The 26726-nt window shown below is 39.9% G+C and overlaps 1 protein-coding gene across 1 annotated transcript; it reads left to right on the top strand.

Moving 5' to 3' along the window:
* Positions 1 to 3570: 3570 nt before the first annotated feature.
* On the top strand, positions 3571 to 22760 carry OPN5 (opsin 5). The gene is made up of 6 exons (XM_009319665.1): positions 3571 to 3735; positions 10382 to 10501; positions 14275 to 14445; positions 17042 to 17376; positions 20369 to 20610; positions 22664 to 22760. Exons 1-6 carry the CDS (start codon positions 3597 to 3599, stop codon positions 22725 to 22727), a joined length of 1071 nt encoding a protein of 356 aa, XP_009317940.1. The 5' UTR covers positions 3571 to 3596; the 3' UTR covers positions 22728 to 22760.
* The last annotated feature ends 3966 nt before the right edge of the window (positions 22761 to 26726 follow it).

Genomic DNA, 26726 nt, shown 5'->3' with positions numbered 1-26726 from the left:
ACTCCTTGTGCTCTCTTGTCAAGCAGTTGCACTAAAGCATTGCTGCCGCAGTAACTTTCACAGAGGAATCTCTTTGCATCATCCAATTGTAGCTCAGTTTCTGCAATTCCTGTGGCACATGCTACATACCGCTCTTTCTCATACTAAGTAACTTTTGTCTCTGAGCTGCAACATGCTTTTAGTTTTTTCAGATTTTTTTTTTTGAAACTGGTTGGCATTAATATTTCCTTCATTTGCCTGCAAAGTTACAAAAACACTTTCTCCCTACTTCATACCAGTTTGGCTGTTCTACATAAATGGAATGCGTCCATTTTTGGCAGGCTAACATAAGTATAATGATTGTTTTCTTACTAATTTAGGTTAAAGGCTTCAGATTTTGCCAATATCTGCCATTATTTACCTGAGCCACACAGAAGGCGGCATAATTTGAATCTGGGTTAGTACACCTCACCTGTTTGTAGCTTTCCAATATGTTTTAGGAGTTCACAGGAACTTGCAAGCAATGAAGATTGGTACAAGCATGGATCACTGAAGTTATATTAAAATAACATTTTATAGTCCCTGCCCCAACTCATTAACTTTTAGGGGCTGTGGATCAGAACCTTTATGACTTTTATGAGGCATTTAATACTGTGATACCTTAAAAAGCACACGTATAACAAAAACAACAGAGTTAGTTAGCAGTTCAAACCTTGGTTCCTGAAATAATTCATCTGGGAAATGGCACATCCCCTACTTTTGCTAGACTTTACCTAATAGCTTAAAAGTTATCTATCTCCTTATCTTTTTACCTAACAGTTAGGCACTAGATGCTTATCAGGATTATGGCTTTTCTTGACTTGAAATTATGAGAGGAATAATTATTCTGCCTTGTTAATTACATCCCTTTCTGTTTTTTACACTCTAAAAATGAGATTTGATTCTTGAATAGAGTTTCATTTTGGGGGCACAATTAATTCCTGCCTAAACAGGATGATGAAAATCTTTTAAAGCCATAATCTAGTACTAAAATCCTGTATTATATCTTACTGTAACACTTTGTGTAAATCGAGCAAAGTTGGTTTTTATCTTCTTATATCTGAAACTTTTTTTATTCTTAATTTGGCAGACATGATTTAAATTAATGAGGAAAGTTTGTGTGTCTTTTTGGAAGTGAGACATTAATCTCCCTTTTCTTTTTGTTGAAAATTTTCAAGAAATAATGTGCTCTCTCTGCTTAAAGCCAAGATAAGGGGCTCCTTTTTCAGCAACCAGATAGGACTAGTCTGTCATAACATTAACATTTGCAATCAGGTAAACAATTTCTATTGAGGGAAGCAGCAAAATCTGCTATGTTGTAGCAGCCCAGTTTGATCAGTGAAGGCTTCCTCCTGCCCTGTGGCTGTAATTTGTTTAGGAAACGTGCACCTTTCTTTCTTATGCAGGTTAAAAATCCCAATGACTGGGCTTCTGGCCGGGCTTAACATATACAAAAGTTGAAATTTCCTCTTTAAAGCTACTTTTTTGTGTGTGTGCTTGTAAGTTGGACAATATTTTCCTTCTGAGCCACCCAATATTGACTTGAGTGGGAGATTTTAGTGTGGCTCAGTGTGCTGGTTTTGGCTGGTTTTGGGATAGAGTTAATTTTCTTCATAGTAGCTAGTATGGGGCTGTGTTTCGGATCTGTGCTGGAAACGGTGTTGATAACACAGGGATGTTTTCATTACTGCTGAGCAGTGCTGACACAGAGTCAAGGCCTCTTCTGCTTCTCACCCCACCCCACCAGCGAGTAGGCTGGGGGTGCACAAGAAGTTGTGAGGGGACACAGCCGGGACAGCTGACCCAAACTGACCCAAGGGATATTCCACACCAGATGACATCACGCTCAGCATATAAAGCTGGGGGAAGAAGAAGGAAGGGGGGGACGTTTGGAGTCATGGCATTTGTCTTCCCAAATAGGGAAGGCGTGATGGAGCCCTGCTTTCCTGGAGATGGCTGAACACCTGCCTGCTGATGGGAAGTAGTGAATGAATTCCTTGTTTTGCTTTACTTGCGTGTGTGGCTTTTGCTTTCCCTATTAAAGTGTCTTTATCTCAACCCACGAGTTTTCTCACTTTTACCCTTCTGATTCCCTCCGCCATCCCAGCGGGGGGGAATGAGTGAGCGGCTGTGTGGGGCCTAGTTGCCAGCTGGGGTTAAACCACGACACTCAGGAAAGGATCATGCCTTTAAACACTTTGATACTCATTTATGTCAAATCCAAATTGTGCTGACAGGTCCCAGATGTGCTTTTCCATTTGCATCACTTCAACCACCCACATGGTTCAAATACTGCAGCGATATGAGTTGTGAGACCATGCAAGCTGGGGGACAGAAAAGCATCAGGATCCTTTTAAAGGCCAGGTGGAATTTCTATCAAGACCTGTGGCTATGATTGGATGGAGAGTATGATCAGTCTGATTATTTTGTTTCCTAGATTCATGCCTTAGTCCACCCTTTTGTACAAGATGGTCTCTTTCGATCATGTCCAGGCTGCCGTACCACGGTACCTGGTCCAAACCTAAATGGTTGCTCTGCTCTCTGGAGCAGTGAACAGTTTGGAGTGCTTATTCTCCATGGCTGTGGAAGGAGAAAAGTGCTCATGAAGTCACCTAAGATATTTTTTTTTTTTTTAATTAATCAGCCTTTGCTTATTTTTTCCTTTATAGGGAAAAAAAAAGAAAAGCAATGAAGCTGCTGAACTGTAAAGACTTAGTGTTACTTGGAGCCACATGCCTGGGATACCTTTTGGCTTCTCCCATGTCTAGAGTGGCACTGTGCCTCCATGATCTGATTCCCTTAAATGAGGTCCAAAGGAAATGGAAAGAAAACTCAACAAGCTTGCCTAGATGAGTCTATTATTTAATACTCCTGCTGCTTCTTCATAACTGTAATCACCAATTACTGTTTATAACCATAGCCATGTAAAGTTATTTACATTAGAACCCACCACCTAAATCACTCTAAGGAGAATTCATGGATGTAACTTTGCACTTAACTGTAAAATTTGCAGAGCTACCATCTGTAGACATAGTGCCCCTCAGGATACGAAGAAATTGCTGGGACTGTCTTACTGATAATTCCCAGTTTCTTGGGATTACAAGAACAGTGTGTATAGATGAAGACAACAAGTTCAGCGTGCATTAAACACACTGAGCAATGAAGCTATTCAGACACAAACAATTGCCCTGCTTGGTTTTTCCATATTCTCAGTCTTGGGTCACTCTTACACCCAACTGGAAACACGAAGCGCCTTAAGATATTCAGGGAAGGTGCTTCAGAAGCGCTGGCTTGAATGCCACAACACACTGGTACCTAGATACTGCTCAGATGGATTACTGTGATGAGAGCTGTATGAATAATGACATTCTTGGATAAAGTAAGTCATGAAATAAATCATGGCAGGATGCTTTATGCAATTTTGAATTGGATCCTGAAATGTCCTGAGATGTGGCAGAGCAGAAATGAAGACAGGAGGATGCATCTTGTGTATGAACAAAAATATCTTTGCATTTTCTGGTGGCAGACATCATCTATTGCAAACTCTGTTCTTTTGTTTTTCAGACGCTGAACTGGACATGAATGGGACGGCATCAGATCACAACACTTCCTCCCAGGAAGAATACCTCCCACACTATCTCCAGAAGGAAGACCCCTTTGCATCAAAACTTTCTAGAGAAGCTGACATTATAGCTGGGTTTTATTTGACAGTAATTGGTAATGATTTTTTAATTAATCTTTGAAGTATGACTATGTCACTGCATCCTTGCAGGCACTCACAAAGAAGGCAGAAGCTGCTGTGCATTAGATGTGTAATTACATATTTCTTCATACTAGAAAGAAAAATCTAGGAGGGAGAGGAGAGAATGCGTTAGAAATATGGTGTCAACAGTTAGTGTCAACAGACAATGCTACTCCAGGTAGCCAAAAGTGACTAGCAGTAGAACTTCCAGCAAAAAGTGAAGAAATACTCAATTTTTTTCTACTGATAGGCTACTAGCTTGCAATTTAATCATTCCTGACCAGAACTGGCTTTTGCCCTTATGCCATGCGGGTTTTATGGCCTGTTTTGAAAGCCCCTCTCATGAGCCTACGCAGCAAAGAGAACATCCTCAGACGTGCTCATTTGCGTCTTGCTCAGCTCCCGGCATCAGCTGTCCTCTGTTACATATTATATTGAACAGTATTTTCTGCCTAACACCCTCCCCTCCCTTTTGTTTTGGAGTCTTTTACCGTGTGCAAAGTGACTTTGCAAGCAGAATAAATGCAATTTATTGCAGATGATAGCTGCGACTGGTTTCTACATTAAGTATTCATATGCCAAGGAGTTGTCATTCACCTGGGAAATACTGGTCTCCATTGCTTCTAGGAATAAACTGGTCCTTGTTCTTGATTTACCATCTTTGCTTTGGGGATGGGGACAAGGTTTTATCTTTTTGTGTCAATATTTTTCCTCTCAAGTTCTTGAGCTTCTAGCTGTTGCCTCAACACTTACACTTCTTTCTGTGATTTAGGTTTCTTTATGTTTTATGGCTTCAGTTTATGCAGTTTCTCACAGCTCAGCAGCTATTTTCTCAGTAAAGCTGAGCCAAGGTCATATCACTGTGCTACACCAAACTGGACTCCAGGTGTCAGATGGCTGAACACCAGGCTGAATACAGGGTATACATTGTATTCCTTGGCATTTATTTTAGTTTTGAGTCATTCTCTTTTTCTATCAGGTCTGCACAAAATACAAAGATCTTTCAGTCCTACCTTCATGTTTCTCATTCACTGTTTTGCATCTCTCCTTCATACTCTCTCTTACTGCCTTTCCCCCGACCGATCTAAGTAATCTAATCTTTTCTGCAGTGGAGGTCTCACAAAGGCTTGAATAATGCTTATTTCTCATTTGTCTTTTGCTTATGTCTTTATCAAAAAAGGAATCCAGAGCAGCAGAGATGGCAGGTGAAGCTGTATCGCTGTGCTCTTCTCGGTATTCATGCACTGTTTTGGATGTATCCCAGTGTTTCACGTATATATTTTTTTCTGCTGCTATGTGGACAGATGTCTTCACCGAATTGTCCAAAACAACCCCCCCTCGGGTCTTTTTTCACTCGGTTAAGCAAATTTAGCTTTAACCCCTGGAAATATGTCTGAGTAGCTGAAATGAATCCTTCCAATGTACACTGTGTTGCCTTGTTATATTGGCTGTATTTAGTGTAGATTTATCTAGTTCCAAAGAAATACCCCTGCCAGTGTGAAACATCTTGAAAGACATAGATATAAGCAAATTAAGGCAAGGAACAGAAATCAGAGATTTCCAGTGAAAAACCAAAAGCTAACCATGAAGGCACAGTCTTACATGAGCAGTGTGAGGAGACTGAAATTATAGTTTAAAAAGGGCTGATAATAATTTTGATATTGGACTTATCAGTAAGATTCCCACCTTCCCAGTGTTGTGGACTGGACATCAAACAGCCTGTGGTGGACTCATTGCACCCAGTGGTCCAAGCCAGGAAAGTTCGAGCCATAGCTCTGCTGTACACACGTGTAGGTCTAGACATCATATCCTACATTTTGCTCTGGGTTTAACTTATTTTTTCATGTGGTTGTTTTTTTTGCGTGGTGTTTTACTTGGTTAGTTACTTTACCCTTATGGTCATTACACGCTCCAGTAGCAGCTTTCATTAGAGCCAAGTATGCTTTTCGCATACGCATGTAAATGCTATATTTGCATCTTCCTTGGACTTGCATCTGTAGCAAAAGATACCACTGGTATCCTGCACAGATATTTTTCATTCCTTTTAGCAATCATTGCAATGATTTTTAGCAGTCATTGCTTAGCTGCTGATCAGTCGTGCCCTCAGCCATTTCAGCAACGGCAACTGGTTTAGTATTTTCTAGACCAGCACAGCAGTGGTTTAGACACTGTGTATAATACAGTAATGGATATTAATTTTCCAGAGGCCAAGAGAAGTACAGACCACCCCCCTTTTATAGGGGTTTGTGTGAAGAAGGAGAGTGTTATACTTTATACCAGTAAAACAGAATTACACCTCAGAGCTCAGCCACTAAGAGAGGGAATTAAACAAAACTGGTGGAAAGAGCAATGTGAGGTCTTCTTCTGTGCTTGTGAATAGATAGGGTAAAGTAGTCTTCAAACACATTTTTCTTACCAAAAAAAAAAAAGGCTTTGCTTGGGCTGATGCTTCTCATGTGAGTTGTACCTTACAAGATGGGTTTAGCTTAGCGCCTTGGGGGTGCCACCATTAGCTCCTGTTGATGTGCAGATCTGTATTTTATTACCCATTCATATTTAGGTGGATAGCAACATTTTAATAATATCTCGGGTCTGCAAAAATATAAGTTAGAAGGAAATTAATCTTTGTTTGCAGGTAAATCTCTTGAGTCACTTTTTTTACTTTCTCCAAACAAAAATAATCCTAAATTTCCTTTTCCACTAAGCTGATTTCTGACAGTTCAGAGCATCCACATTTCTGTTGGGACAAGAAGCACTGCCATGCCGAGATTTTTGGTGGTAGATAGTGGATCTTAAGGTGGCAGAGAAGGAAGCCTAGCTCTGTGAAATCATTTGCTGACATCAAATTCCACACGAAAGGCTTGCTAAGGCTGTAAATTTGCTTGAATTGGTAGCTTTATAGTTAATCACAGCTCCCAAGTATCCAAAACAGTATGCAAAAACAATATGCTTAAATAGCTCTTGGGCATAGTTGTGTTGTGTGGTAACTGCAGTGTTGCAGATTTACTTTGTAAACCGTGTAATCTGCAGAAGATGGAAAACCGAGCTGGAGCATTCAGCTCCCATACCCAGCGAGGGTATGTCTATGGTTTTTCATTGTAACTTGTGGTTCAGGCCGAACCTGCCCATTGACATTTTTCTTACCAGAACTGTCCCCCCTATTCCTTTGCAAATCCCTTCCAAGAAATGGTGGCCCTTCTTGAGGGTGTCCTGTGTGGACACCCTGATAGCAGAGGGAGGGACTAGCTGTGGAAAGGTGGGAAGCCAGGAGGGAAGGATTGCTATTGGGCATCTTTTTGTGCTTGAGGCACGTGAGGTACAAGTGAGTTTAAAATTTATTTCAAACAGGGGAAGAAACTGCACAGTGAGCGAACAAGGCTGGGATCCTATTAGGAAACTCGTCAGAGTTTTTGGGGTCAGGCTGGTTGTACAACGGAAGTATCGCAGTTTGAAAATATAAAAATACATTTTTTTTGTCTTTAAAGAAAATCGGGGGTCTTGACCAATCTGTGATAAATTCTCTGCGAATGTGTGATCTTTTGTCCTAACTAGTTCATTTCCACGTGTATTTTTTTAATTGTCTGGAAAAAAAAATCAAACGGTACACGTGGTTATAAGAATCCAATTCTTTCACTTGTCCCTTCCCCCGCTAGCTTTTTCATCACTGACTTGATTGATTTACTGTACTGCTGGGTAGGGTGTCTAACTACCCAGCAGAGACCTGCTGGCTGTCAGCTCCTTTGAAAGCCCGTGGCAAGTAACTATTGATTTGCAAACTGTTGTTGCACGCTTCCTCAGCCTGTTATGAAACAGCTTAATTGAAAACAAAATCCTGAACTATCTTCTTTTTTTTTTTGTTTTCTCTGATGGTTTAGCATTGCTGTCACATTGGAGAAAAGGAATCTTAATTGTTCAGATTTCTTCTTTTATACACTTCACCTTTTGCTGCAGGTTGGCTCTTTCTCTGCAGGTGGCACTTTTTTAGTTATCGCATCCTTGGCTCTTTATGTGTATTTGTGTAATAGTGTTACGGTACCATGGACAGTTGTGCCCTGAACTGTTTGCTCCTGGAAAAGAGCCTTTATTTTACGTCTGAAGAGTCTTTTTCCCTCTGTTTCCAACCCCGGGCTCTGCCCAGGCACACAGCCTGCCAGCACCTACCAGAGCTGGCAGCCTGCACCAGCAAGGACTTTGTCTAGCTGTTAGGAAAATCTTTTTAATAGTAGGAAAAATGAAGCATTAGATGGCACATCTAGGGAGATTATAAAGTTTCTATCACCAAGCAGTTAAAAAAGAATTCAGATAAGCAATTATCAGATACAGGTATAGACAAAAGGCAACTTAAATTATCACTGGACCCCTTCCAGCTGTAGGATTAGGAGGTCAGTGGGTTGGGGCTCTCTGGAACATTGCTATTAATAATGAGCAGTTGCTTCAGAGACTTGTCTGATGAAGACATCTCTGGACCACCAGTCAGTTGAAAAGGATTCGGGAAAATGTCAGGTGCATTTGAAAGGTATTTCAAAGTAAATGCTGGCACACTAGATATCCTAAATATCACTAGAGAGAAAATGGCATTAAGAGAGAAAAGGATTAAGATATATGAAAAATGCTCAGCAATACTGAGATGCATTCACTTATCTGCAAGGAAGAAAATAATTCAAATGAATACCTGTATCTACTTACAATTCATACTAAATTTTCAGAGCCATAAGAATTCACTGAGAATAAATCAAATTTGCTGAGAACACCTAATATTAAATGATAAGCCAGCTTCTGTCCTGTTTATTTTTGAAAATAATATAGAAAGCAATACTGTCAGTATAAAAAAAAAAGCAGTGTTTCCAATTAGACAAGTGTTGCATTTATTACTGAAAAATTCAAAATCAAAGTATTTTTCTCCTGAGTTTGGTAAACTTTTGGTTCCACAGTTACTCATATTTCTTGAGAAATAGTCTGGTTTTAGCCTCTGGTTTTTCTCTCTGCCTCATGGATGTCCCCAGGTTGGATTTCTTGGTTCTGTGAGGACATGGCACCCTTACAAGAGCATAATTCCATTGATGGGCCAGAGGAAATGCCCATTTAATTCCTGAGGTTTAATTCCTGAGGTCTGGCCTCCCAGCAGACTGATGGAAATTATGTGTTGTTCAAAGGTACAATATTTGGAGAGGGTGGCATTGCTGGGTGGATGGGGGGCTGCTGGGGTCTTTTGGAAACATAGAATACGGCTAAGTTTGCACCACCAGAGCCATGTGTAGGAAGGCACCATGAAGAGTGGCTTTTCTGCCTCATCGACAGAGGAAAGTTGGGTTATTTATGACTTTTTTATGCTAGTGTGGAGGGTTGGCCTCGGCCAGCTGCTTGCTTACAGCCCCTGCAGTGGGACGGGGAGGAAATAGGAAGAGCAAAAGCAGTGGAGATAAAGACAGGGTGGAGGTAAAGACAGGGAGATCACTCGCCAGTTACTGTTGTGGGCAAAACAGACTGATTGTGGGGAATTTAACTTCACTGAAAACAGTTAATTACTGATTTGGATAGTGAGAAACAATGACAAACATCAAATACTTAAGGAAAACATCTTTCCTCCCCCTTTCCCAGGCTGAACTTCACTCCAACATCTTCTCCCTCATTGCCATTGTAGGTCCCTTTGGTGAGGCAACGGCAGTTCAGGCGTTTGGGGTCTCTGCCACTCTTTGCTCTTCACACTTCTTACTTGTCTCCTCTTCCTCCTTCTTACTAGTCTCCTCTGCTCCGGCGTGAGGCCTCCATGGGCCATGGTCCCTTCAGGGTGTTTGCCTTCAGGGGTAACTCTTCCTTCCTGAAAGGGATGTTGTGTGCTGTCCTGCATTTCCACTGCAAAACACTCACTCCGGGCTCAAACTCTTTCAAACATGAGTTTGTGAAGAAACAGTTTTCTTTAAGGGAACTGAAAACCCTGCAATTTTTGATACCAGTGTGATTAGCTCCACAGCTGCAGCGTTGGTCCCTGCGGGTCCTTGGGTGGTGATACGGCAAAAAAGATGTTGGCCAACATGAACAGGATCCCTCCTCATGCACTGAATTCCAGCTGGAAGTTAAAATCAGATCTATTTTATCATTTTTCTTTCTTATGATAGAAACCAATTTTTACTGTAAAATTTAAGATGTGATATTAATTTCTTAATTTACATTATTTTAGAAATTTATCCCTCCACCTCTGATTATAGTATTTAATAAAATTAATGTTGGTCAGAGATTGGGGTCCTTGTGATTACAGACAGCTGAATTTCATTCTTGTGGTTGCATAAAGGTTTGTGAGACAAACGGGGTTGATCAGAACAGAGGAATTACGGGATTTCTATTATGTGCATTCAAATGATAGTTGTGCAGGCTCACGTGGTGAAGGCAATGCCCTGCTGCAGAGGGGAAAATAGCATTTGTTGTGGGAGGGAGATGTCTGCAGTAGATGTCTCTATGAGGGGCATAACGAGGATGAGATGATCATGTTTCAGAGTAAAATGTCTAGCCTTGGGACCACAGGTTCAGGCTGAAAATATCAGAGAATTTCACAAGGAAGATGGGATACTGCTGTTTTTGAGGACAATTCTAATCTGATTGTTTTTCTTTTTTTAATTTTTATAGGGATTCTTTCAACTCTGGGAAATGGGTATGTTATTTTTATGTCCTCAAAGCGAAAAAAGAAGTTGAGACCTGCCGAGATAATGACTGTTAATTTAGCAGTGTGTGATCTGGGCATTTCAGGTAATTTCATGTTTTATTTTCACTCATTTTTACTATCCCACCATTCTTTCTGGCAGCAGCAAGAGACAGTCCTCTGGAAGTCATGGGGAGCCCAAAATGCCTTTTGCTCTATTATTTGCATATAAATAAGAGAGAAGGATAGAAAACAACATTCCTGAACAACTTGATGGAAAGAAATGAGAAGTACAGGGGAAAAAATAGGGTTGGATTTATCAATCAGGCAAAACTCCTGTTCACCCCAGCACTGGGCAGGCCTTCAAAGACAGCTTCCATGTGCATCCTGGCACAATAACCACAAAATAGCTCAGTATTACAGTTGAAGAAAGTAATAGTTTCTTGCTGTAGGGTGCAACAGAAGGGATCCAGGTACCTCAAAAATACATATTTAGCCAAATATGACTAGGGAGGGGCATGAGGGGAAAGAATTGGAAAATGCCAGTGGCCATCAGCCTATCAAAGCTAATAATTTTCTCTCTAGTGACCATCCTCTTTTATCTCTGGGTCAGGAAAATAGGCATTTGTGTCAACATATAGAGTAAGAGCAACATCAGCCAACTGGAGGGATTTTTATTTCAACCCCACAGCCTGGATGCCCTGGCATGAGAGGAGGGAGCTTTGGAAAGTTTTACATGAAGTTGCAGAGTCAAAAGCCTTCGGAGATCATTCCTTTGGCTCTTGACATGAGTCATTCAGCTGCTTATGGCTACATGCAAATGCAGGGGGAGGACTGGACATCCTTTAGAAAAGGATATTTTGGATGGCAGACAATCCAGTGGGTATAAAGGCCTGATGTGATCCAGCTGACCGTGGGATCTCCCCAGTGTAATATAAATGACACTATGTTCCCATGCTCCCAAAATCATCTGTCCCCTGTGGGTTGCATACACCAGGACCCCTGCCCCCAGCTCCTGCGCACCCTTTTCCTGCCGTTGTCTCTGCCAAATGCTTTTGCCTTCATCCAAATGCCTAAAATAGTACTGAACAACATAAAATGATGGTTCCCATCCTCCCAAAACTGGAGCTCATATTGTGCCCTCACTGCACACGGCCAAGGAGCTGCTTACCCCCTCAACTTCCAGTAATTTTGGTGCCTCTTGGTGATCAGTAAACATGGTTTTCTGAAGGAGATACTTAGGAATTCAGTAGAAGAAAGGAATTCATATAAATATCCCTGCTCTGCTACCACACAAAGAAATCCCAATGATTTCTTTGGCATATCTGCCAGCGAGACACTATTTCCATCTTGCAGCACTTAGAAGTGAAGAAAAAAAAAGACCAGTTTTTGCCTCTTCTGTGATGCTCCCATCTCCTTTGTGTCCTAAGAGTCTGTCTTATTTTATAAGGCTCATACCTGACTCCAATGAGAGTCACTCCAGTGAGACAGAGTGTTTCAGGAGAATTTCTGTAGCTATATATTTGGAATGTAAACAGATATCTCCTAACCATATAAGCTGTATGTCCCAACCATACAAACTACAGCGTGTTTGGGAGCCTTCTTAGCATGAGGGCTGCTAGTTTCTCTGTTAGGTCTGTCACCAACATACCACCTGGTCACCTTGTCTTCCATGAGGATCTCAATCTATCTGTGTGTTTTAGTTTTGTAATTAAAAATAATTGTGATTGGCACAGCCATGCATGTTTTTTCTCCCTTCTCTTTCCTTTTTTTTTTTTTTTTTTGTTAATGGAAGATGTTGACTCGAGAAATGTGATGTGTTCTGTCTGCTGGACCGACTGGAGTGAAGATCGGACTTTTCCCAAAATCTTCATATTTCACGCACTTGCCTTGGCACCTTTTTCAAGAAACGGGTTCTGCAATGGCTTCCTGCAGATTTCCACAGGGTGGCACCAGCCACTTGTTCAAAACTGCATCAAGCTTATTTTGCACTGATACCATGCTCCAAGTCCTGTGCCGCTGAAGAGAAAATTGATTTTGTGCAAATAAATGTTTTGGCCTTTAGAGGTGGTAATGATTTACACCAGTAAAGTTGCTGACTCTTAGCATATATCCCAGACCTTGTCATATTTCATGTTTTCCTTGAAACCTTAATCACTGGGGTCAGCTTCTGCTTGAAAAATTAAAGTACATTTATTATGCTTAGAGAAAAGCACATAATATATTGACCAGAGCACAACCTTCAGGCTCAGGCAGAATTTTCCTTACAAGCTTAGGCTAAAGGAAAAGAATCCCAAAATACCGTGTTTAAAAATAAGTCTCATTTTGAAGGGTTTTCAATCATGATGCTTCTGCCATAGAAAATGGAGCAAAGGCCATTTTCTGCAAGATTTTGTTTTAGTAGAAATATTTTAATTTTCTGTTGAGAATTAAAATGGAATGTTTAGATTTGCATCAATTTGATCTGAAATGGAATTTTTTGGGGAACAATCCAAAATATTTTTCTACACATCACTTCAACAAAATAGAGACTTTTGTCTTGACTTCTGTGAATAGGTTACCTTGTGGGAATTACACTTTGCAAGACCATTTTTGCCTTCTTTAGCCTGTTCACTGAGCTGCCATGATATTACAGACAGTGTGGGTCAGCCGGGGAAACTAGCCCAGGGCAGCTGAGATGCTTTCAACTCCTTGAGATGCTCTGGCAACGTCTGTGCAGGAAGGAATACAGTCACAGGAAGGTGGAATTCAATATTTAACATTGTTTGAATGTTGCAGTAGAACTGTTCAGGCCTTGGAGCATTTCAGGTCAGTCTGGTAAGTAGAAATGAAGGATTAGAAAAACATGCTGATGTTCTCAGATTGTAAATTTTTGAGTTTTCTGTTCCATTAAAGTTGATTTTTTTGTTTGTCCAGTTTGAGACAAAAAAAAACCCCACCAAAATCAGGAAGTGGAGATTTCCAACTAGAAAATTACAATTTCCAAACTTTCTCATTTTCATGATACTTACAAAGAATATGAATAATGTTAATCTGTTTTAAGGTGAGAATAGAACAACATACGACCTAACTTCACTTCTTCCATAATGCGCCACCCACTTTTACAAATGGAGAAACGAGATAAGGTGCCGCTAGGACAGAGTCTCCAAAATAGTTAGGTATTTCCCTTCTGTTTGGGGATGCTTAAAACTTTTTAATATCTGTGGCTGAGAGTTTCCAAGGAAGAGTGTGATGTGGACAGGAGCTGAAACCACTTCTTCAGCTCAAATCCATGCTGCGACCATAGCACCATCTTCCTTTCTAACCTCACACTTTACTACAGTATGCATCCTACTGTTGGGCCTTGATAGGTTTGCAGAAGTCCTCTTTGAAGGCAAATTTCTTTATCCTGTGTTTGAAGATACTCAATTGATTACAGGGATGTAGCCTAACTAGACCTGTGCCTGTTTCAAACCCAGACTCACCCATCACCCGTACTCTTTATATACTGGCATGTGTTTGCATGTGGACTTAACACATACTCTGAAGTTTTCATAATGGGAGAAGCCTGCACATGCTCAGTACCAGAGCATGGGTTTACTTCTGGTTCATGTGGTCTGCAGTAAAGCACCCGTTTCCAGCCATTCTGCAGGCGTGGCTCATCCTACCACAGCACAGATGTTATGGGATCTAGCTACAGCTGTCTTCTTAGGCTTTGTCCTGTGGACGGAGGGCACGCAAGTCATCACATCTGTTGTGCCTGAAGCCCTCTCTCCACATTGCAGAGCATTTTTACTGGTATTAGCTTTGGGCAAAGGGGAGGGTTCGCTTTTCTGAAAGAGGATGGTTTTATCAGTGATGGATTTTATCAGTCAACTGACATTCTTTTCTCCTTTTGAAGTTGCAGGAAAACCCTTTAGTATCATTTCCTTCTTTTCTCACCGCTGGGTGTTTGGATGGATGGGCTGCCGCTGGTATGGATGGGCTGGTTTCTTCTTTGGCTGTGGAAGCCTTATTACCATGACAGCTGTCAGCCTGGATAGATACCTAAAAATCTGCCACTTGTCTTACGGTAGGAAAGAAAACTGTATTAAGTGACTATAGAAAAACTATATTAAATGATATAGTTTTCTAGACTGAAATCATACTTAAGCGCTTCAGAATGCTCTTGTTAAATATAGAGGGGAATACAGAGATAAGAAAAACATATTTGCATGATCCAAGTAATCCCAGCTAAATTTGTATTGCTGGACATATCACCTTTGCTGCTGTGTCTCTGCTGTCTGCTTAAGCCATGAGTTTTAGTAATCACTCATAGATAAACCACTTTGTGTGTATCAAGGCCTATTAACATTAAGTAGTGAACATATTGCAAGGTCTTATGGACGAACACACAGAAGTATTCCTTATTAAATGCCTAAATTCCTTTAAGATATGTGGCAAGCTATTTAAAACATCTAAAAGATTTGGATGTGCAATATGTCATCATGTGATATCATCTCTCTAATATGGAGATGGAACCTGAGAGGACAAAATCAATATAGCAATGAAAGCTGTTATCACCATATCCATCAATATCTTATATCTCTTGAATATGATGTATTATATGCTTCATTTTTTCCAGTTAAAAGGTGTTGTCACAGTTTAGAATGGGTGTTTTTCTTGCAGTGGAAGGGACTGACTCCCCAACAGAATACAGGGAATACTCATGATGACTTTACATACAAGATACACCTTGCCCATGTGACTTGAGGGACATACAATAGATTTCATTATAAAGACACATAATATCAATCATGCAGTGTTGAGTTATAAGAAATGTTTGCAGCTGGGAAGTGTAAGTAAGCCAGTCTGTCCAATAGCTGAGTGTGCTGCCAGTTAAAAGCTGTCGTACTGCGCTAAAATCTCCTGTCATGGATCCTGGCATGTCCATACTTTTTCCTTAAAAGTGAAAGCAGGGAAGGTCTCCTTAGCTGAGTTTTAGATACACCGTTCACATTAAGCCGGATTTCAGTTCTTTCTATAAAAGTCTTATCAAAATAATTCAGTGGTAACCCAAATCATAGACAAGTTTTCACAGACTTGGTGAGCTGAAGTAAATATTTCATGGCCAGCTGCCTTCATGCCGTGAGCTCTGGTTTTTAGTATGACATCTTAGTTCAAGAGAGATAGAACACTTCAAACCTTTTTTTTCTCAAGGGCTCTCTGATCATGGTTGTCCATAAAAAATGATTGAAAGCAATGAACATATTTACCATGTTCAGTCTAGGTGGTTAACTTAGCCATTTTCTGTATAAGGCCTGAATCAGTCATCAGGAACCTGGAGCACCTGACTATATACCTACACCTTCATTTTGCTCCAAAAGCAGCAACTGTTTTTTTGGTTTGGGTTTTTTTTGGGTTTATTTTTAGGTTCCTATGATTTGATAATAGCTGTGAAAATAATGTCGCTCTTTTAGTACTCATGCTATTGTTGCTTTTTTTTCCACACCTTGAACACAACAAACCACCTTTCTGTCTCTCAGCCATTGTGCTCGAATACATCATTTGTCAGTCAGTGTTCATTTTGCTTCCAGTGATCTGGAAACGTAAAATCAGCTGGGGAAGGGGCACTGGTCACATCCAAATAATAGTTGTTTCTTTGCTTTGGTTTTGTTTTAAGTGATTCTCAAACCCTGAAGAAAGCTCCTCAATGCCAGTGGATGGGTAGTGAAGACAGAGATTAGAGCTTCTGAGGTGGAAGGAGCTGTTATAATACCATAGTCTGAGTTTCTGCATAAATCATAGGCTTTAACTTGTTAGTCCTATCTGAATCCAACATGTTGAACATAGGTGATGATGGAAAGTTTGTAAACTGAAGCTTTTTCTAGATGAATTAGAGTTGTATGCAAGATGGGCAGAGAGACAATATTCCACTCCACAACTTCAGGCCTGCCATTTAGTAGAAAAAAATGGGCAAGGATACATGAAAACACCTATTACAAATACTTCTGACAGTACGCACATGGTGATTTACTGTACTGGAAAAAAATGACAAGGTAAAAATAAATCTTGGATATGTTATTTCCTCTGTAAAGTCTTGTCTTTCAGTCACTTGGGTTAATAATTTATGTTGAGAAGTGTCCTGAGATCAAACTTTAGCCAGTTAATACATGACAGGAGGAATAGGAAATAACGTAAGTTACATTATACAGTTGCAGCTAGTGAGCCTTCATACTGTATAATGAAAGGCTGAACTAAACATTTAGTCCTTCATGTGGATTGAACCTCCAACTCATCTGACCACACACTATGAATACGCCTTTACAGACCACAAAGCAATTTTAAAAATTACAAGTCGAGATTCCCACGATTGTTGCTGAGCTAGTTGTTTGGATTGCTTTTGTACGGACTCTTCTAGGTTGCAAATCATCACAACCTAAAATAAAGATCTGAAAAAAAGTCAGCTGGAGCCCTCCATATGAGTGTGCATTTCTCTTCATGAGGTACAATGTGAGCTGGGGTGGCTAGCGCAGGGGTCACTATCGATACCTGGAAAGGGGCGAGATGAACCCTACAGAGTTGTTGTCAAACAGCCAAGCAAACTCTTACTGCATGTGTAGAATGACATGTTCAATTGTGCCAAATACATATGGACCTGAACTTGTAACTCTTGAATTATCTTCCAGGTACCTGGCTTAAGAGACATCATGTGTTTATCTGTCTGGCAATAATCTGGGCCTATGCTACGTTCTGGGCTACGGTGCCTTTTGCTGGTGTGGGGAGCTATGCCCCTGAGCCATTTGGGACCTCCTGCACTCTGGACTGGTGGCTGGTGCAGGCTTCGGTGGCTGGACAGGCTTTTATTCTGAGTATTCTTTTCTTTTGTCTCATCTTCCCAACTGCGGTGATTGTATTTTCCTATGTCAAAATCATTTTAAAAGTCAAATCATCCACCAAAGAGGTTGCTCACTATGATACAAGGATTCAGAACAGCCACACCCTTGAAATAAAGCTGACCAAGGTAGGTAGGAAGATTTAACTCAGTTTGCTTTGTTGGGTCATAAAACCAGGCTTGGAGAACTTCAACCATGTGCTGTCCTATGCTGAGCGATAGTACAATGCTCTGAAGGTGGTTCTTCTAGCTTTCTCCTCTGTTACTGTCAAGATGGGAAAAGACAGGGGTTGAAATATAATTTTGTGGTAAGGGCATTCCAGTTCCTGAGATCGTGATTCACTCTGAAGCTCTGCTACAGCCTTTCTGTGTGACCTTACACAAGTCATATCATCTCCCTGTGGTCCTGTTCCCCATCATAAAGCTCCCTTTGCTTTCAGAGACAGTTTTAAAGAATTATTCTAAGGCATTTGAGGTGCACAGGAATTCTAACAGAAAAACAGGAAAATAAAACTTTCAGACAGCTTACGTTCCTCTGTTAATGAAGATATAAACCAAAGTCACTCTTGTGATATTGCAATTGTTTTATGCAAATAATTTATCATTTAGGTTCAGCCATGAGCTGCTGATAAAAATGCACTCAAGTGACAAAATTAATTCACCATCTCAGACCATATCCTATTTTCCCTTTCTGATTGAATCTATTTTCTATTTGGCAATGGCGACAGCCATGATCCTTGCTGATACTGGTTATTGTGCCAGGAAATCTCTCAAAATAAAAACTTGTACTGAACAAAACCAGATTTCTTGGTTGTAGAAGATTCACCAGCCTCTGTAAGCCATGCCAAGAGGGAGACAAGCAGCATGTTTTGCTTGGCTGATCAAATTTTATTACATTTTTGGGGAGTTGAACAGAAAGTTATAAAATATACAGCAACAAGTGACATTATGTCTAAACATATCGGAGAATCTCAGCTAGCTGCCTGTATGGTCAGTGCTGCCAATACGGCTGGTAAAACTGTACTTGCCTTTAAAAAGGGATGCTTCAATACGGTACTGTTTTGTGGTTATTCAGCGCCTTTCCTTCGAAGAACAATGGAAACTTTCGATTTGAGGTGGCAGATTTATTTTTGCCATATTGGGAGGGATCATGTAAAACTTCAGTATGATCTAAGTCAAAACATAGTAATTGTCCCTTCTGCCTTGGATCTACAGTGGAGACCATAATGTTGGGGTATCTATAAATATGGAAAATGAGTCTCCATCATAACCCATTTAACTCCACAGCACAGTTTATAACAAACAGGCTGTGTTTGAGATTCTTGGCTCACATGCACTGTTTCTTCAGTGACAGACAACAAAAAAAGCATAAAAGAATGAAGTTTCCCTGAAAATAATATTACCATCAAGATGTGGAGCCAAAGGCTCCACAAAAGGTTATGCAATATCCAAAAACCTTGTGCTTTCTGATGATTTTTTGTTGTAATCCTCCTAATTGCCTTATTCCAAATGAGTGCCCATGTACTACTATTAGTCTGGATGCAGTAATAATCTGTCAATGGCAGCAGTATAATGGCATATGTTCTTCAGGATGTATTATTGTGTGATGTCATTTGAAGCTATATCAGGCTGTGACTGAGTGCAGACAGGCTGGTTCAGGTAAAGTATATAAATCACAAATTTTGGCCCCAAACAGTTTTTCTTTAATATTTATACTAAACATTCCTATGGCTACTTTTCCTCCTGTTATAAGGAAATCCTTTTCTCATTTATGTAAATGTTTGGTAGAAATTTGCTTTTTAAAGTATCTACAGATTCTAATGGAGTACAAAATCCACGCTATGGGTTAGGAGAAAGAAAACTAGACATTGTATTAGCATTCTCACTTTCAATTAAATTCCCAGTAGTTTCAATTCCAGCTTAAGCAGGTAAATACAGTCATTTTTTATCTGCTGGAGTGGGTGTACCCAGAGACTTGACAGCTCATGCCTTATTGAATGGCTTTATGCTTATGTGTTCCATATTTGTCTTGAAAGGGATTCAAATGATTGGCATTTTTCCAGTGGAAGATAGGCCATAGACCCCCTCCTGGGTGCAGGCAGGCAAAACTCTTCTCCTTCCTCCTGCTGCCCGTGGCCATCCTCGTGGCAGGTTGTTGGTCCCACTGGGTTTTGACACTTTCTCTGTGGGACATCAGCACAACCTACAAGAGGTGTAGAAGCCCTGCATTAGATCAGAGTGTTGCAAACTCTCTTTTCTTCTTTTCCTAAATTCCTTTGTTTTTGCCTTGGTGACTGCTACTGGGTAATACAGAAGAAGGAACTATAGTAGATATAGACGAGAATATACCCTCCCAAACAAACTCACCTACAAAGGTACTCAGGGTCCCCCACTCCCACATACCATCAGGACCTACTTTAGTCCTGGAAACTTCTTCAAAGACTTAGATGTTATGAACTTTGGAATCTGATTTTAAAGGACCCAGAATCTGGAAGACTTGCACTTAATTCCCCCCCACCCCCCAGTGCATGCTTCTTTCATTCTGGAATGGAAAAGAGACTGGGTTTCTTTTTGACAATCTGAGGAATATTTGACTGGAAGAAGCTATAGAAGTGAGAGGCTCTGCAAATAAGCAAGAAAAAAATCCCAAACAACAAAGAAAAACCCTATAGGAAATGGTTCCAGTTTAACCTGCATTCATTTCAAAGATCTTGCTAAGATTTTCAAAAACTGTCACAGTCCTGTGTTATATATTATCCTAAAAATGAGAATCTGTATGTTTTTAATGGACTCTCCTCCTTAAATAATTTAAATTTGATGTCCAAGATTTATTATTTTCTGAAATATCATTTAGTTTCCTCATGTTTAGCCTGACTTTATAGGGTTTTTAAAGGTCTGTAATAACAGACTCATTAACTGCTCTGTGTCAGGTGACAGGAAAACAAGAGCTAGATAAAAAGAAGAGAAATGCATGACAACTTTTGTTCATATTGTAAATTTATCGGAAGTGAGTTATCATTTTTATTTTCCATTCTGTTGCATTCTGCCTAGCTCTGTGTTGTGCTGTCTATCTCTGCTAGATTAACGTCTTTCTCTCTCTTTTCTCTTTTCCTCTCACAAGGTGGCAATGTTGATCTGTGCAGGGTTCCTCATTGCCTGGATCCCTTACGCTGTGGTCTCTGTGTGGTCAGCCTTTGGACAGCCAGATTCAGTTCCCATTCAGTTTTCAGTGGTACCAACTTTGCTTGCAAAGTCAGCAGCCATGTACAACCCAATTATTTACCAGGTCATTGATTGTAAGTTTGCCTGTTGCCGGTCAGGTGGATTGAAGACACTGCAGAAGATCTCTTTGAGGAAATCAAGGTAATTTCTTCTTTGAGAAGTAGGATATCTTTAAGTATGCAATGTTCCAAAAATGTACCAAAATAAGATCTACCAAGTGTCACAACTCTTTGAATCTTATTTCTTGTGTTTTACCATGACCTCTTCAGGGTCTTTCTTGCCATGGAAATTTATAAAGTGACTCTAGGTGTAAAAAGAGAAGCAAGGAGATGGTTCTCACTTTTAGATCCAGCTGCAACTCCATTGATATGTCATCATGTGGGTCACCTCCAGAAGGTGTTGATGACCTCCATTGCCAGTGAAGTAAATGGGAGAGATTGTGTTAATTCCTTATATAAGTAACCTGTTAATACTATGCTTTTCGGCCACAGAATTAACAGGGAGAGACAATAGTTTCTTAATAACCCTGTAGGTACCACTCACACCAAAAAAACCCAAAACAAACAAATCAAAGCATAATAAGGTCTCATGAAAAGGCCTCTTTTCTATTTAGAACTTTCTGGCAAAATCTGTGCTGACCACCAGTGGAGTTCCTGGAAACACTAATTGTGCATTTGGAGGAAAAATGCTTCTAGTTCTGTCTTATGCAGACAAGTATCTTACTTCTGTGATTGAACAACAATAAGATAATGATGGATGTTAATCTGACAGTGTAGACTGATAAAAAGGCCACAAATGCCCTACCACATATAAGTGACTGTGAATCCGTAGAATTCCAGTGAAGTAATTTGCTTCAAAAACCTAGAATATATGTGCCTCAGTATGTAATTATTAGAGGCATGAAGGCCCATTTCATCATTCATATTATTCCCTTACCAATTCCAGCATTTTTTGATGTATTTGTTCAGAGAGTGAGTCAATATCTCGAGCTTCCACAGCTTCCCTTAGACCCTCAGCAAGTTTGCAGATGACACCAAGCTGAGTGGTGTGGTTGACACGCCAGAGGGACGGGATGCCATCCAGAGGGACCTGGACAAACTCGAGAAGTGGGCCTGTGTGAACCTCATGAGGTTTAACAAGGCCAAGTGCAAGGTCCTGCACCTGGGTCGGGGCAAGCCCCGGGATCAATACAGGCTGGGGGATGAAGGGATGGAGAGCAGCCCTGCCGAGAAGGACTTGGGGGTCCTGGTGGATGAAAAGCTGGACATGAGCCAGTAATGTGCGCTCGCAGCCCAGAAGGCCAATCGTATCCTGGGCTGCATCCAAAGCAGCGTGGCCAGCAGGTCGAGGGAGGGGATTCTGCCCCTCTGCTCTGCTCTGGTGAGACCCGCGGGTCCAGAGGAGGGCCACAAAAATGATCAGGGGGATGGAACACCTCTTCTGTGAGGAAAGGCTGAGAGAGTTGGGGTTGTTCAGCCTGAAGAAGAGAAGGCTCCAAGGCAACCTTATAGCAGCCTATCAGTACCTGAAGGGGGCCTACAAGAAAGCTGGAGAGGGACTTTTTACCAGGGTCTGTAGTGACAGGACAAGGGGCAACAGTTTTTAACTGAAAGTAGATTTAGATTGGACATAAGGAAGAAATTTTTGACACTGAGGGTGGTGAAGCACTGGCACAGGTTGCCCAGAGAGGTGGTGGATGCCCCATTCCTGGAAACATTCCAGGTCAGGTTGGACGGGGCTCTGAGCAACGTAATCTAGTTGAAGATGTCCCTGCTTATTGCAAGGGGGTTGGACTAGATGACCTTTAGAGGTCCCTTCCAACCCAAACTATTCTATGATTCTATGATTCTATGATTACTCTGTAATCTTACACCCAGAGTTTATATATGTTGTAAGTGTTTGAGGTGCTGAATTTATAGTTTATCAAAAACCCATCTGTAGTTTTAGGCAAATGGGAGACAAATCTGAAGTAGCCTTCAGTGAATCTTTGGAGGCTGGATTTGTGTTTAACCTCCATCTTATCACTCTGAAGGAGGAAGGAAGTTTCACCTAGTCCCTCATGCTGAATGCAAATTGGCTTTCCTAGGCTTGTGCAGTGAACAAAATGATCTGGAAAAATCACTTCCCATAATCAGGAACTTAATTGTCAGCTTGGTACGAACAAAATGATTGTTGTGCTTTCTCCTTCCCATAGGATGTATACCATATCTGCACACAGAGACTCAACGGTGATGAACGAAACCCAACTGGATGTATGAAGGCTCATTTCACATACAGCAAATGAAAACCTGATGACAAACAATCATACTGTCTCAAGTTCCTCTTTCTGTAAATAAATTAAAACATGATGACAGTTTTATTTTACTCCCTAGTCCTATGTACAATGTAGTTCTTTCCATCCTGACTAGAATAGTGTGACTAGAGCTGGGCAAATATTTTAAGTACTCAGAGGAAGAAGAAACAGAGAAGATTCATATGTATAAAAATTTTTTATTCACTTCAGAGCCTTTAAAATGCTTTTTTTTTTTTTTTAGCACTAAGAGAAGTGATAGTTTGGATGATATTTTCCTTCATGGAAAGGGAAGTATTCACAAAGGGCAGTTTTAGTTTGCTAAAGCTAATCTTCCTAGATTCCTACTGCAGTCACTGGAGAACTGGAGCATGAGAGAAAGGATTCCTTAGAGGACAAATCGGAGTCAGAGCTTCACTTATGAAGGCTCTGAATCACCCATTGGAGAAACATTAGCCCACTGGTTATCTCTAGTGAATATCTCTCCAACTCACATGGAGTCTGTTAAGCTATCTTAAAACCACTTTGACTTCAGTCCTTCAATATTCAGAAATATTCTTTTTTAGTCAAAGCAAGATCAGAAGTGCCACACATACGCCACAGATGGTCAGTACTTGTGAATGAGAGGGGAAAGGTCTCTTGCTCAAATGCTAGTTTCATTTAAACAATTTGGAATCATGAATGACTTTGTCACAAAAAAGAAGAACCTAAATGAAGTCAGCCCCATACAAGCCAATCTGAGCAAACCAATAGTTTGCACATCTTTTTACCATTCTCTGGCCAAAATTACAATGAAATGTGATGGCAATAAAGGCAGGCAGGGGTGACTTCTTGAATGGTAACTGACATTTTTCACCTTGTGTTGTACTTTTCACCATTCTTTATAAGATCACTATTTAATGTAAAAAGATAAATCCTTCCTCAATCCTAAGCATGAAACCAGACTCAAAACTGGTGAATTAATAAGAAAGGTTACAGCACAGGTAACAGAGAAGTCTTTCTCAAGTGCAGTTGTATCCAATTTTTAAGCACTAAACCCTGGAAGGATTAGGATTAGGAACAATTTAGGAGAATGACAGTCCTACTAAAACAAAACTCATAAGTTCCTAATACACTCAATAGAAAAACAATATGCTTTGAAAAGACCTGCAGAGTAAGGCAGCCAAAATAGTTGCATTGGATCTGAGCTATAATTATTCCCATTCTCTTCTTTTTCTTTTTTGGACTTACCTTAAGGTAGAGGCATTGCTACAGACCAAAAATTAGCAGTCCAGTATAAGCAGATTTTTAATGTTTAAAATAATGATTTTGATGTTTGTATGTCATTTCTTCAGGAAGAATATGATACTATAAAAAATAAGTTAATTGCAAATCAAAGAGTCTCCCACACAGATTTGTGTTGACTGTTCATTACAAAAGAGAAAGTTACGAGGGTTAAAGTTTTCTTCTGAATTGTTCCTTTAAGGAGAGAAAGCATTTATGAGAGTTTCAATTGTTTTCCTGTTTAACATTTAATGGTGCTTTTTATCATACTGTTATTTCACAATTGTGTTTAACACGCATTCCCTGCAATACTGAACTGAACTTCTTTTGTAGCTGATCTGTAGTGATGTTAATCTTGTTTTATATAATAATATCATAAAGGTTTAAAGTAACCTGATGTTTACTGGCATGTTCCAGTACTCCCATTCTGCAGTGCAAACAGTTGCTATTTTCTCAAATGATATTCAGACAATGTAGCCGAAGTTGAATTTTGTTGAATTTCCTAAGCCGAGTAGAAGAAAGTATTGTTTCCTCCTCTGCAATATTTTAGCAAAAGAAGTTTGAACAAATACTAGAGGAACTCAGAGAGGTACAAGGAGTTGCCATGTTACCTATACAATGTTTTGTGCTAATTTTTCCCAAGAAGTTGAGTTCTTTCACTTCTATAGACCTTTCGGTATAAGGCAAGTTTATTTCTTGACTATGGTTGCAAGTTGCGCCCAAGAATTGATCCAGAGCAGAAGGCATCCTTTACAATATTTCCAGATTTGGTTATGAAGCCATTAACAACCTTCCCTCTGTTTTCCTGCAGCTTTTATTCCTTTCTTCACCCAGGCAAACTTCGGTTGGTATATATAGATGTTTATCGTAACTAAGGTCTGATGTAAGGCAGACATACTGTGGCCATATAAATGCAGATTAGTTGGAGCAGAGCTGCTGGTAAGACTGAAGGCGTTACCCACTAGTCTGGCCAGATTCCAGGGTAGATCAATTCACAGTTTGTGCATGATCCCTTCCTGTAATTTCAATTGGGGAAGCTTTTCTCTTTACTTTTAAAAATTATGTACTCTCTTCAAAATTGCTGCTGGGTCATCCCAGAAATGGATACATACTTGTGATAGGGCTGAATTTTTTATTCTTAAAGACTGTAAAATATTCTTGGATTTCACCATAGGGAATGTACGAGATACATGTGCTATCTAAATAGGTCAGAGGTTTAGTAAACTCTAAATATGAACTTCCGGAATCATGATAAACAAGTTTCATATGAGTTATTTAAAGATATTTATTTTTTATTCAGTGCCATAATTGTATTTTTTTGAAGACAGTTTTACTGCTACTGAATAGTTTCTTTCTCTGTAAGAAACACTAGGATTGCAATTTGAGCAGAGTAAGAGACATGTTTATTCTGAGCACGTGTTCAAGTGAAAGATGTTTTCCTGAATCAAGCAAGACATAAACATTCAAGCATGCAGTACTGCAATTTAAATGCAGAATCTGAACCTAAGAGCTCATGGAAATCATCCAAGTCAATGTTAAGAGAACTGGAGCACCTTCTTTGTACACCTGTATAAAGCAGATCATACAGTTCATGCTCTGTTTGGGATCACAGTGGTAGACGAATAAGAGGCCTTATTATGGATTCAAATTTTCAAGGTCAACTTTGAATTGAATTGAAGGCTGTAGCCTGATGGTTCAAAAGATAATCATTTGCCATTGATGCTCAGGACAGAGTTTTGTCCTCTCCATGTGTTGAGTCTGATAATTGATGATTATATAAAACTGAGACATGTAACCTTGGTCTGAGGTAATCAAAAGACAGTGAATCTCTCACTTTCTGTTCAAGAAAACTTTTAAATGTTTTGCAAGATTCAAACTTATGTTGTTTTGTGACCTGAGCTTAGTCAAAGCACCAACAAAGTAAAACCTATTCAGTGTGATGAATGAGTAAGGAATACATCTCTGAAGGAGGATTTCTTTATTGCATTTTCAATATTTCAGCCTCCTTGTTATATTAAGAAAGTTCCTCATTTTATGTATTGACATTAAACCAAATGTTTTTCAATGAAAATAGTGCCATCAAGAATAATAGCTATAAATGAGAATCTTTTGTTATGTATCTTATGTGCACATTCAGACTGAGCTGCCAAGAAACAAAATATTGCCCGAATTCACTGTCAGTGGCTTGAAGAAAATAATTGACACAGGTTAAGACTCTGTTTAGATAATGAGCTGACCTGGACAGTAAGATTATCCCACTGAGATTAAGCCACTACTTTGTATTTCAAGGTTACAGTCAGTGAAATTATGCGAAGCATGTGGATATGGAGGGTTTTAATTTGGTCATTTTCAGTCATAGATGAAGAATGCCTATAAACATTTTTCTACAGACTTTGAAATCTGTTGACAATGCAGAACTATCAAGATTTACAGTGCTTGAAGAGACACTTGAAATAGGGGAATTAGGTAAACTTTTATGGCAGAAGTTGAAAAAAGTAAAGCACTAAAATTGAAAGTTATGGTTGTGAGCTTTTGGAAGACAGTAGAGTGTATTTTTTTATGCAGGTGAATGCAGCTGTAGCAAAATTTATTCCTGCACCTGTAATAATAATGAAAAAAAACCCAACCCAACAAGTGGTTTGTTAAAAATATTTATGGCCTACAGTGCAAGATCACAGCCAGCAGAAGATTTTGGCTTTGTGAC

This window comes from Pygoscelis adeliae, unplaced genomic scaffold (assembly GCF_000699105.1).
Source record: "Pygoscelis adeliae isolate BGI_AS28 unplaced genomic scaffold, ASM69910v1 Scaffold121, whole genome shotgun sequence".
Classification (NCBI taxonomy): Eukaryota; Metazoa; Chordata; class Aves; order Sphenisciformes; family Spheniscidae; genus Pygoscelis; species Pygoscelis adeliae.
The sequence above is the reverse complement of the archived record's forward strand: the minus strand, read 5'-3'. Positions and strand labels throughout refer to the sequence as shown.

Excerpts from the sequence above, each read along its gene's own strand:
- OPN5 (XM_009319665.1), top strand. The coding sequence starts at position 3,597 with ATGAATGGGACGGCATCAGATCACAACACTTCCTCCCAGGAAGAATAC. Across the intron at positions 10,502-14,274 it reads GTGTGATCTGGGCATTTCAG|TTGCAGGAAAACCCTTTAGT; the intron begins GTAATTTCATGT and ends CTCCTTTTGAAG. Across the intron at positions 20,611-22,663 it reads ATCTCTTTGAGGAAATCAAG|GATGTATACCATATCTGCAC; the intron begins GTAATTTCTTCT and ends TCCTTCCCATAG.